The 13,114-nt window shown below is 33.1% G+C and overlaps 1 protein-coding gene across 1 annotated transcript; it reads right to left on the minus strand.

Moving 5' to 3' along the window:
- Positions 1–53: 53 nt before the first annotated feature.
- On the minus strand, positions 54–3,842 carry LOC107413168 (serine/threonine receptor-like kinase NFP). Its single transcript, XM_016021047.4, has 2 exons — positions 2,587–3,842; positions 54–1,128 (listed from the first exon to the last, which is right to left on the minus strand). Exons 1-2 carry the CDS (start codon positions 3,742–3,744, stop codon positions 394–396), a joined length of 1,893 nt encoding a protein of 630 aa, XP_015876533.3. The 5' UTR covers positions 3,745–3,842; the 3' UTR covers positions 54–393.
- Between the last annotated feature and the right edge of the window lie 9,272 nt (positions 3,843–13,114).

Here is a 13,114-nt window from a genome sequence, read left to right on the forward strand (position 1 = left end):
GTATTTATTTATGTATACATTTTCATCTTGGAAATGAGAATTGAAACTCAAAATTATTGTTTGAAAAAATAAAGGCTTTACTATTAAACCATCACCTTTAGAATCCTGATTTTACAATCTTGCAATGCCTATTTAACTGCCATGCTAATACTCTTTACTTTCTATTACAAAAAGGTAACATAGTCACACAAATTATTCTACAAGTACAATATTACTATCTTGTAGACAACATAAAGCTAAGTTCCCTCTCTTTTTTTCTTTTTTCTTTTTTCCTTTTTCTTCTCCTTTTTCTTTCATTCTCAATGTTATTCTTGTACACTGTAATCTCACACTGCATAAGTGCTAAAGTCCAAATGGGGTTTTAAGATCTTAAGATGTAGGCCATATTTCCATTTACCTTGCCAATACTGATGGATCTGATAAAGTATCATCAGAGATGTCAAAGAACAAATCCTCACTCTTACACAAAGCATACACAATGTCCACCATACTGGGCCTCTTTGATGGGTCTCTATTCACGCAAGCAACAGCAAGAGTCATAACGTTCATTAAGCTCTCCATTGAAAAGGTTTCATGAAAGAAAGAATTATCCACCCAACCCTTCAATTTCTTGGCTTTGTCTTCCTCATTCCCTTCCAAAACTTTACCAGCACTTGCCCACAAAACATTACCATTCTCATCAATGGCTTCTTTACCAGAAATCAACTCTAGCAAAACCACCCCGAAAGAAAAAACATCCATTTTCGTCGACACTATCCCGTCTGCTGCATACTCCGGCGCAATATAGCCTTGTGTTCCAACAATATGCATTGTTATGGCATTGCAACCGGACTTTGCTAGCCCAAAATTAGCAATTTTGGCCCTCATGTTTGTGTCTAAAAGAATGTTGCTGGATTTTATGTCTTTGTGCACAACCCTTGGCCTAGTGTGCTCATGAATGTATTGAAGACCATTTGCTACATCAATTGCAATTCTTAACCTTGTTTTCCAGCTTAGTCTTTCATTGTTCTTTTCATGCAACCAAGAGTATAGAGAACCACTTTCAACATACTCATATACTAAATAGCAGTTTGCATTCAAAGTATCTATGCAGAAGCCCTCTAACTTCACCAAATTCCCATGGTTTACCTTCAATTTTTTTGGTCAGAAAAATATTTTTTTCAGTTATAATTCCAAAAAACCAAATAAAAACAATTAAAGGCAAAATTAGAACTAAAACAAAGAATTGCGTAAACAATCAATAACAATGAATAAGACATTAGCTGGAAAGATGGAAAGATTCCCTACCATAAGGATAACTCATCTGATTTGTCCAGCCAGTGAGGACCAAGAAATAACAAATTAAAAATAAAAAATTGTTCAGGTTCTATCTACATATTATAGTATTACATTATTACTATTATTATTTTTGTTTTCAAACATGTACACATTATATTTTGACAGATACATATATATATATATATATATATATTTCTTTTTACCTAAAACTTATTTACTAATTTTTTTTTTATTCTGATTTCTAGAGAGTTGTTTGGTATAATGTATCCGATTATTCAAGGCTTTGTTATATCGAATATTTGGATATTCCTCTGTTTTAATGAGGATATTTAAAGAAAATGGACCCACAATGACACCGTTTTTGGAATTCTCTTATTTCTTTTGATAAATTCTTTTATTTCTAATCTTTTAATTATGTATATATAACTATCATGATTAAAAGCTTCTGATTCTGACCTGTAACATACAAACTATGAAATATAAAATCCCCATAATTAAACAGGTAACGTAACCTAACCATCAATCTTTCTCCAAAAAAAATAAAAAAGAAAAAAATAAATAACTAAAAAACTAACCATCAATCATTTAATATTAAGGAATTTTATATTTGCAATTAAGCAATTTTTTAATAAGGCTGCTTTATCTGTCCTCGTAATGCTGTCTCTTTGAAACTTTCTATATATAATAAAGTCCTGCTTCACACATTTCACAACTCTATATCTTCCATTATTTTTCGACTCTGTTCGTGATTAATTCTTGTATAAACTGATCCAAAATTAACTAAAAAATATTTGCAGCTCTAAAATCATATACTTTACATATAACTTTAAAAAAAAAAAATCAAATAATCCCACAACAAAGAGTTAGCATAAAACAATGTATTTTTGATTTTGTATCTAATTTATTTATGAAAATGAATATATTTTGCCCAAAAAAAAAAAAAATCAAAGTTTGAAACTTTTATGAATTGCAAAACTTTTAATTGAATGAATGGAAACTACTTCCTTTTTTTCATATTTAGTGACAAACAAATCGTTATGATCTAATTATACATTATAGTCCAAAACCCATTACCAGTATAGTAAAAACTCCTGTAATAAAAGATCAAAAAATTCATTACCTTTTGCAAGAAAATTTCAATTTTCGAAAACTTCTATAAATTTAAAAGCATTCTTTTTCTGTCAATTATTAACATAGCAATCAAATCAATTAGACGCCTACTCTTTTCGAATCTGGTAACACTAAATCCTATTACGGTGACAAAACAATTTCCAATCAAAGTAAAATAAAGGAAAAAGAACATTTTACCTTCTGCAAGATCTTGAGCTGCTCATAAGCACTCCAACTCATCTTCTTGATGGCAAAAACTTCACCGTCAATGGAACCTTTATATACAGAGCCTTGAATCAAGCAACCATCACTAAATCCATCAGTAGCTTCTTGCAATTCATCGATCCCAAACACTCTGTATTTATCCAAACACTCAGAAACATTCGCTATCAAACTCACCTCCTTACCCATCGAATCTTTACCCACTTTCCCTTCTTTACTATTCATTTGAAACCTCTGCTTTTCCACATCTCCTCCCCCAATAACCATCCCTTTCTTCTTCATCGAATTCTCTCTGTAAACCCAAAACCCAGACACCAAAAGCAACAAAACCCCAGTGATTCCCAACCCAATTGCCAAACCTGTCACAACCCCTTCTCTGTCATCGTTGTTCCCCGGAGGTGAAGAAGGAACAACAGTAGGCTGTGCTAGCTCTGGAAGCTGAGCTACAGGGACGAAAATGGTATCCCAAGTCTGACTATTATTGCCATTAACATCGATTATTGAGCTTGTTTCGACTCCGAATCTTGAAGCAACCGTTGAGATGTTATCGGAAGGCTGTAAAACATAGGAGACGAGGTAATTGACTCTGTTCTGCAACTGGGTTTGGTTGGGACACTTGCAGAAGATTGGGAAAATGACATTGACACCGACTGTGAGGTTTGTAGCGACGAGTTCTGGGTTGACGACCTCGACTGATTGGTAGGTTGTGAGGTTCTGGAATTTCTTGGTGGAGATATCGTAGAAGGTATCACCTGGTGTGATAGTGTATGAGATATTTGCATAAGAAATTGTCTCGGAGGTATTGAGAGAGTTGCAGGAACAAGTTATTGGGACGAAGAGAGATTGGTTCGGGACTAGAGGTGAAGATGGGGAGGAAATATTGCTGGGTTCCGAAATCATTAAGCGGCTGACTGAGAAGAGGTCGCCTATGGAGGCCAAGTCGAGGAAATCTGGAGCCATGGCTCGGTAGAAGACATATGTTTGGCATGGAAATGAATTCGTGGTCTGGTTTGCTGAGCAAGTGTAGCCATCGGTGGTTGGCAATGGTTGAGCTTTTGAATGGAAGACAAAGAAGATGAAGAAGAAGAAGAGGAAGAGCAGAAGAGAGGAATCGTAATGAGTTTTGGTTCTCATGCTTTTTTTTATTTTTTTATTTTTTTGGGTGTCCCCGAATGTGTTTGTGACAGGTCTAGATATATTTGTGGGATGATGAATATGAAGCTATACGGTGTGGAAATTGAGAGTTGGGAAAGAAAGTCCTTTGTCTGGATTCTCAGTTTCTAGTCAAGTTGCTTATTTATTATTATTATTATTTTTAGTTTTTTTCTGTTCCTCCAATGAAATATTGGTCCACAAATAAATAATTTTCAATTATGAAGTTATCTAGAGTCAAGGTCAACCAAAACGAATTCAGACCAAAAGGTAAATGATTTCTGGTAGCTAGATGAGTTCTTAGCAAGCATTAAGTTTGATAAAATTGGACAAACAATCCAAACTTTCAAGGTATGGCACAGGTCATTTTATATTTTATAGCGTAAAGAAAGTTATTATTTTAAATCACCATACTTGTTATTAATAATATTAAAATTATTAGAATGTTAAATTGATTGATACAGTAATAATTAATTGATTTATTATTTAAATTTATTTATCTGAGTTTTTTTTTTATTTAAATTATATAATTATGATAATTAATAGTATTTTAATATATATTATTTAATAAATATTTTGGTACTTGATCTATCATACATGATTAAAGCATTCCAACCCTCAATGCAAGATTTTAAGACTTGGAAAAATCAAAAAAAAAAAAAACAAAACAAAACAACCTCATATCACCGGCAACCCATCAAAATTTATGACAAGAACTAGATCTGCAAGAATTACACAATTTGAATAAGTCAAAAGTAGGGCTGAGAAAATTGTAACCAAAAACGTTGACGTTTAGAAGGAGTTATCCTATCATGCAATAGGACAATGGTCGCCATCAGATTTCCTTTGTCAAATGAAACCATTAAAATTGAACCTGAGAAGCTGATATCATCTTCCAATGTGTACCATGACTAGAATTTAGACAATATTTCAATTCTTGAACTTTAGGAATCGCAGGGCCAAAAATATCTGGCATAGCTGGCACAAACTTTCTCGTGCAAAACCAGTATATAATCAATTCTGTCTTAAAAAAATAAATAAAATTGCAGAGTCTACATTTGATTTTTATTTTTTGTATTTTTAATTAGGCATCCGGTACAACACGTAACTCTAAAACATAGACTTTTTAACATAATTTTTCTTTCAAGAATTTGGTATTTTGAATTTTATAACTTTGCGGCTGGACTATCGCAGAGAGCTGAATACATTTTTTCATATTATTTAGCAGATATTGATACATGCCTCAGTTTCTAACTAACTTTCTCTTCACCAATAATATGTTCGAAAATCACCTTATGTTCTTCAAAAACTATCAATTAAGTAATTAATGATATGTATATGTATTGTGAAAGAAAAATGAAATCTATAAATAAATAATAATAATAATAATGAATGATACATGTTTTGAAATAATGATGAATGATACATTGAAAGTGCAGTTGAACATGGTCAAAGTCCATAAAGAGGAAAAAAAAAAAAAAAAAAGCATGGTCCTAATACTTTGTATAGGGGAACATGGAAATGGTACCTAGCAACAATCGGTGATGGAAAGCGCGTGGCGCCATGAATTAAAATTTAAAACCCATATAGTAATTATCTACCAAAAAAAATAAAAAAAAAAATCCAGAAAATGTTTAAATTATTGCTATCAATGTTACCCGTGTTTGGAGCTCAGATTTTAATAACAATGGCAATTAGTCTGTTCGAAGCAAGCAGGTATGGAAAAATTGGGTTTGGGATAGAAAAGGACTATGGGATTTGGGCTGAAAATTTTATTTTATTATATCAATCATAAAACGTTATCTTATTTTAAAACAGATAATAATAATAATAATAAACCATTATCATATATGAATTCAATTAATTGTACTATTTAAATTATTTCAACCAAATAGTTATTAAATTCAACGATTCTATTTTGCCACGGCAGGAGAGCCGGCTGATGTGGCTTACCCTTGGCCCATCACCGGAAAGCATGAACAAGAATTTTAAATTTTTATTTTTATTTATTTTATTTTTTTTGGTAACTATGTTAAAATGTTGAAGGGGCAACAATCTAATTTGGACATGAAATATTGCATGCTTTAGTGACTATATTTTCATGTCCAAATGACTAGTTTAAGGAACAAACTATTTTAAGCGCAGACTGAGGTTGTAATAACACTAACAGATAAGACAAGCAGGTAATATATATTAAGAGAATTGTGTAAGCAAAACCAATTGGATTAATAAAGATTTTAAAGCTTATTATAGTTTGACATGAAATATCCATTTTATGTTTAAAAAAATTATATTTACAAATTATACACACACAAATAAGTTTATATAATTATTTTTTTACTTATGAAAAGAACAATAGTTACTAGAAAATGCTCAAAACATAAATTGAATCTGAAGTCGATGGAAACTAGTTAGGTGATTTTTCAACTAATGGAAACATGTAATATTATTATTATTATTATTATTTATAAATTGTACTTTTTGCAAAACAAAAAAATTCAACTTTATTATGTTGTTTTTAAAAAGTATATTTACAAATATATACACACACAAATAAGATATATATATATATATATATAAATAAAGGGCCAATCTTCTTCTTCTTTTTATTTTTATTTTTTTTAACATATATATATATAAAGGGGTCATTCCTTGAACCAAATTTTTTGACCAGTATTTATGGAAAATTATCATATCCATTCAAACGCAGATAAAAGATGAGAGATTGAAATTAGTTAATAAGGATTTAAATTTTTTTTTTTTATGTTTTTATATTTTATTTACTATTGCATTAGATCATTTCAATAGCCACTATGATTTGCAATAAGCGTTAGTCAAAAACCTTGGTTCAAGTAACCCTATTAATATGTAAATATTTAATATATTTATATAATTTTATTTAACTTTTTTCCAAAGAACAATATTTACTAGAAAATGTTCAAAACAAAAATTGAATTTGAGGTTAATGGAAATTAATTAAGTGATCTTTTAACTAACGTGGTGTTTGGGAAGTGTCAAAGTTGAGAGGGAAATTGATTCCTGGGATTTAATTTTCTAGAAATTAGTTTCTTTAAAATTATTTTTTCTCTTGATCTGTTTGGTGAGTAATGAGAAAATTGAGATTGATAAGTAATTAAATTTAATATTGTATAATAAATTAAGGGTAAATATGTATTTTTTAAAAAAATTTAAAACTATTTTATACGGGATTCTCAAAATGACACTCATATAGATGAGAACAACTTTTCCACGTATTTTCCTACATTGGTGGAAATCTAATTCCTTGGGCCCACACTTTTCCACTTCATAGTAAGTATCCAAACAAAAGAAAGTTATCACTTTCCTAAGAGAATTAGATTCCCACTAACTTTATCTTTACCTAAATATGCAGTAAATTGTAACATATATTTATATTATTATTTTAAAAATGTATTCAATTTAAAATTTAAGAATGACCACAATTCTATCGGGTTGGATTACGCAGATACCCATATCCATATCCATATTGGGATAAAAGCAGATTCGCGCCAGATTCAAAGTTTTTCATTTTAAATTCTCGATTTGTCTCAAAAAGAATAACCCAAAAACTTTTTGCCCCAAAATTCTGAACTCTTCCACAATCAGTTCACGAAGTTAGTTCTCTCTCTAATCACAAAGCCTGTTGAAGAAGTAAATTAGGTAGTTGGTAGAGAGTGGTTTATAAAATGCATTTGCAGGTGAATGCACCAATTATGGTGGTTGGTTGTAAATGGGATTTAATAGATGACAATTTCAATGCTCGTATCCTACATACCTGTCTTACTACAAGTTTTCTAGAAGGGAAAATTGAGGATATCTTCTTGTGTTGTATTTTTTAACTCGAGTGTCTGAATATGAGGATGCATACCCACCATAAGTTATATGCATCTTCAGTTTCTTTTGACATGTGGGTGATTTTCAGTTAGGATAGTTAGTTGCTAGTTGTAATAGACTGTGACGTGCAATGATATATAGTCCGTTAGGATTGTTAGTTTCTAGATGGATCAGAGTAGTTTTGACCTATCCTTTGAATTCATGAATGTTCTATAAACTAATACAATCTTAGTTTATCTTGTAGTTTTGACCTATTTTTTTGAATCTTAGTTTATCATGAAATCTTATTGAATCTTAGTACATAAGTTATATGCATTCAATTTCTTTTGACATGTGCTGCTTGTCAGTTAGTATTGTTAGTAGATGTACCAGAATGCTGGCAAATGTCATAGCTATGATTTTGAAAGCTGCCAAAGAAAAAGATGCCTTGCATTCTTTGAATCTATGAATGTTCTACACACTGATACAACCAGTATACTTTTTTATTTTGGTTGGCAAATGTTGTAGCTAAAATTTTGAAAGCTGCCATAGCAAAAGATAACTTGAATAACTAAGTTTAGTAGTTTTACCTATTCATTGAATCAATTATGTACTATACACTAGCACAATCTGTATCTTTTCTTTTAGGTAAGAAACGAAGCATCAAAAATTTTATTCTAGTTAGTATTATATCATGTTAAAATTTATTCTCAGGGATTAATGTCTTTATTGTTTGCAAATGGTTGCTTACCATCTGAGGTGATATTTGACTACGTTATTTTCTTATATGTTAGTCCTTATAGTGTGACTTCCTATGAGCATGCTGCTGAGAAGGATGGGTTAACTCTTAACGGATTTTTATCACTGGTGCGTATGCGTTTTTTCCCTTTTTCTTTAACCCTTTACCTTGTGTTGTGGTTCAGTTTGGTTTGAGATTTGTTAACTCCTTTTGATTGGTAGTGAAGCTACATAACTTTTATTCCTCTGAATTTCTTGATTTGTTGAACTTCTTAACAAAATTTGATTCCTCATGATCTTTATGCTTGGTCTAATAATTTTATAGATGAAAGGTTGCAAAAATGCATTTTTTTTTCAGTTAACAAGAGTCTAAAATCTTTTAAGAAATATGTGTTTGCAGTGGGCCCTCATGACTCTCCTAGACCCGGCTTCTTACATGAAGAATCTTTTATACATTGGTTATGGTGGTGAACCGACGTCTGCTTTTTGGGTAACTTCTGCTTTTTGGGTAACTTGAAAGAGGACGACAGATATATTGCCAATTGCGACAACCAGTAGAAAATGTGTTCCAATGCTTTGTCTTTGGCCCAAATTGAATGCATTTTCTTGGGGTATTTAGATGGAGGTGAGCTTTTAGGCTCTGGAATCCTATAACCAAAAGCGCATTGTTTGTAATGATGTGGTTTTCAATGAGTTACCAGGTATCTCAATGAAGCTATACACATTTGAGGAAGTTGATGGAAGCAGTGCGGAGCTTGAGTTTGAGGCTGAGTTGCCTCGTAGTCCAATTGGGAATTAGGAAGTTGATTTGATGACATCGAAAGTTGGTGGTGATTTGCCTGAGAAATGAATTGGCCATGGTTAAAGGCAGGCAGATTGGAGCACTGTTTGAGTCATGCAAATGCTAATGTAATTGCCTATGCACTTATAGTTGTGGAAGATCTCAATTCTAGGGGTCCAGTTGAGCCTCGTGTTCAGAGGATGTTGGGTTGTCAAACCTGAAGGAGTTGGTTACAACAAGGCTCCTTGTGGTTTGGTGGATGCATCTTGGCAGTGGAAGAGTGCAAGGGTTCCATGTGTGTTTGTTAGAGGTCGCTTGGGATGTCGGTTAGTTTGTATTGACATTGCTCAATTAGTTAGTGTTCTTAGGAGGTGTTTGTGTAGACATAGGAAACCACATTTGGAAGCATTAGTATGGATTTTGTGCGCGCAAGAGGGATCCATGGGAGTTGCCTTTGTGATAAGAGAAGGCAATGGTGTTTGCCATACAATTGGTGTTCTTAGGCCTGGTATGAGGCTAAGTTATGTGCTTGATAACTAGTGATGGAAGATTGTAAGTAAGGAAGGTAAATGTTGAAGCAATAGGAATTTAGAGTCAAGGTGAAGATTTGTTGTTTGTGATTCTAAATTCATGGACACAAGATTGATGGAATGCTATGAGATGTGCAATGTTGTTTGGAGAGGAAGAATTGAAGGAGGATGTAAAAGAAGTTGGAAAGCATTGGAAGGAGCTGATTAAGGCTTAAAAGACAGAACCTTGAGAGCTAGGGCACTCTTCTCAGAGCTGAGGCTCTCTTAGGTTGACCGGTCAAGAACCGTGGTGCTTTCCATTGGGCAATGCAGCTCTTTCCCGTATCTGATGCTCCATTTTTTGGCTCATGAGATAGAGCCCAGGGCACCGCAGCCCTTCAGATTAAGTGTTGCGATGCTGGTGGAGTTGATGAATAACGCTGGGTGCTGTCTTTAGAGTGTCATGGCATGCAGTGTGTTTTGGGTCCAGGTTATGCAAAATGTCAATTTTGGCCCTCTTTGTGTTATATCCTTTTTGGGGACTCGAAGTTGGGGTAGACCATCATGGAAAACCCATCTTAGAATAAGAAAGTTCTCTCTAGAGAAGCCATTGTTGGAGACCTTAGGCTTGTATTTTGTTCAAGATTAATGAATAGAGACTCTTCCTTACTTGCTCGTGGACGTAGATCAGATTTTCAAAATGTTAAGTGACATATGAAATGAATGAGTGCTAGTCAGGATTGCAGTTTAACATTTTTATTAGTTTCGTTTATCTCTTTTCAAGCTAAGTAGGAGATTAGATGGGCAAGAAGGCACTATTTTTTGTTATTTCGATTATGATACATGGATGGTGAGCACCACCCTGTTCGATAAAAGAATATATAAATCAAAAGTGAGTTGTATCCTGACAATTTGGTCATTGATCCCTTTCAAAAAGGTTGGTAGTAGTTATTAAAGTGGTGTTCAAAACTTATAACAAGTTGGATCTTTGTACCACCTTGTTAGATAAAAGATTATCTGAATTGTGTCCTAGGAATTCGGTCATTGATCCTTCTGGAAAAGGTTGGTGGAAGTCATTATAACAGCTTGTAAAATTGCACAGGAAGTCAAGTTGGATGTGCGCACTGGATAACTTAGTGATACGCATACATAGTGTTTGTGGGGAGGTATAGAGTGATAGAAAAGCAAATCTTGTGGAACCGCAGTTAAAAATTTGTATGAAGGCTTGCAATACTTGGTGTCCCATAAGCCAACCTGCCTAACTTTGGAGGCCGGCAACTTGATGCTTATGTCAAGCTAGCTTCTCTGTAATTATGAATCGGTGTATTTGCTTTTATATTGTTGGCACTTTGAAGAGCTTAGTCTTCGATGTGGGGCTGAAGATGGAAAGGGTTTTTCAACTATATATGTTGGAAACTCAAGTCAATGGTCTTGTTCTATTTGGTGCTTCTTCCCTTTCGTGATTCCTTCTCCTCTCAGTGTTTGGAAACATTCCTGGAAGTAGTTTTGGTCTAATCAGTTAAAAAGGATTATTCTTCTTAAGTAAACGATGCATTCTTTAAAAGAGGAGGTGCGTCAACTGAGCACTCTTCTCATTTGGTTCTATTTGCGTCATCTAGCTAGATTTGATGTCGGGTATATTGTAGCTTAGGTTCGAGATATCTTGTGTCCTTCATGATCATACACTCTATGAGTAGCTGACTTACTCCTTTTTGGTAACGAAGAAATGTCCTCCACATTCCACCTTAATTCATGAGCCTAGAAGGGCAATTGAAGTTAAACTCATAACCTATAGAGAGGGCACAATAAGAAGTTTGGTGGGGTAAATCTGGAGCTTTTCATTTGTACATTTAGTGGGGAGGTTACTTTTCATTGAAAGACTGAATTTGGTTATTTTATATGTTTACATCTATATCTTTGGTTTTTGGTGGATGCTTGTATTATGAATGTACTTGGGTTGAGACTCCTAAACATATAAAATTCTTTTACGATGTATATGCAAAGATGGCTGTTAATAATATATGGATATTTAGAAAAAACTGTTACTTGCAAATTGCCTTGCCGTGAGGAATTGATTTCGGTTCTATATATGGTTCTTATTTTTTTCCTACATTTTTTCATTTTTCTGGTTTTAACTATATGTTGCTTTATACCATCTTAATCATATAAATATACATGAATATTTGCCCTTTAAGAGCTTTGTTAAATATTAGATAGCAAAAACAACCATGCATTCCAGGCAGGTTTGTCAAAACTTGTATAACGATTTTACAAGCTCCTTGTTTTGTTCTATAACAGGAAAATGTTGTAGTTTCTTAATTAGATTTTGCATGTAAAATATTATTATATATATATATATATTGTGACAGCCCAGACCACCCGCATGCGATATTATCCTCTTTGGATCTGGAAAATCCTCTTACAATCCAGCCCTCAAGGTTTTAAAAGGCCTCGTAAGGGAAATGTATCCACACCCACTTATATGGAGTGTTTCGTTCCCCTTTCCAACCGATGTGGGACTTCACAATCTTTCCCCTTTGGGGCCCAGCGTCCTCGCTGGCACACCGATCCGGGTTCGGCTCTGATACCATCCGTGACAGCTCAGACCACCTGCATGCGATATTGTCTTCTTTGGATCTGGAGAATCCTCTTACCCAACCGTCAAGGTTTTAAAAGATCTCATAAAGAAAAGATATCCACACCCACTTATATAGAATGTTTCGTTCTTCTTTCCAACCGATGTGGGACTTCACATATATATTTATGGTTGTTGTCTTATTTATGGTTTAGCGTTGATATTGTGGTTTTCTACTTATTCACAACTCTTTTTCTTCAAATTAGATTATTTAATTTGTTTGTGGTAATTTCTTAATTACAATAAATATCCAGATAAATGAAACGATGTGATAATTTCTTAATTACAATAAATGTGGATCCCTTTGTCCTATCCCATAAATTAAATAAACATGCTTTGAAACATTAAGCATGTGATAAGGGAGGAAAATTTTGTTTTGGCCAGTGGGACCCACATAATGTGGGACTTGTCATTTGTATATATGGGACAATTAATTGCAAGATATATGCATATATAAATATATATATATATATATATATAGTCCTTCTACAATCAGGACCCGTCCGGATAGATATATATTATTTGTCCTGAGATTCTACTGATAACAAGTATTGAACTTCTTAAAATACCAGAAGTGTTAAACTTCTTCAATTGCCAAACCAAAAAAAAAAAAAAAGCTACCTTCCACAATACATGCTTTATTTTGATTAAGAATACACAATAAAATTTAAGTTTCTACAAAATTTAAGCCAACAACCATGTTGGCTTCCTCCTTCCTCCTCATTTTTTTTCCTACCATTTAAGTTTTTAAATGATTTACATGAATGGGTGACGCAAGAAAATAAAGTAAGTCAATTGAACATTTTTGCTCTTGAACTTTACCAAATTGCCAAATTACTCCTTAATCTTTGGCTTAAA

The sequence above is a fragment of the Ziziphus jujuba genome, chromosome 3 (genome assembly GCF_031755915.1).
Source record: "Ziziphus jujuba cultivar Dongzao chromosome 3, ASM3175591v1".
In the NCBI taxonomy this organism is placed as follows: Eukaryota; Viridiplantae; Streptophyta; class Magnoliopsida; order Rosales; family Rhamnaceae; genus Ziziphus; species Ziziphus jujuba.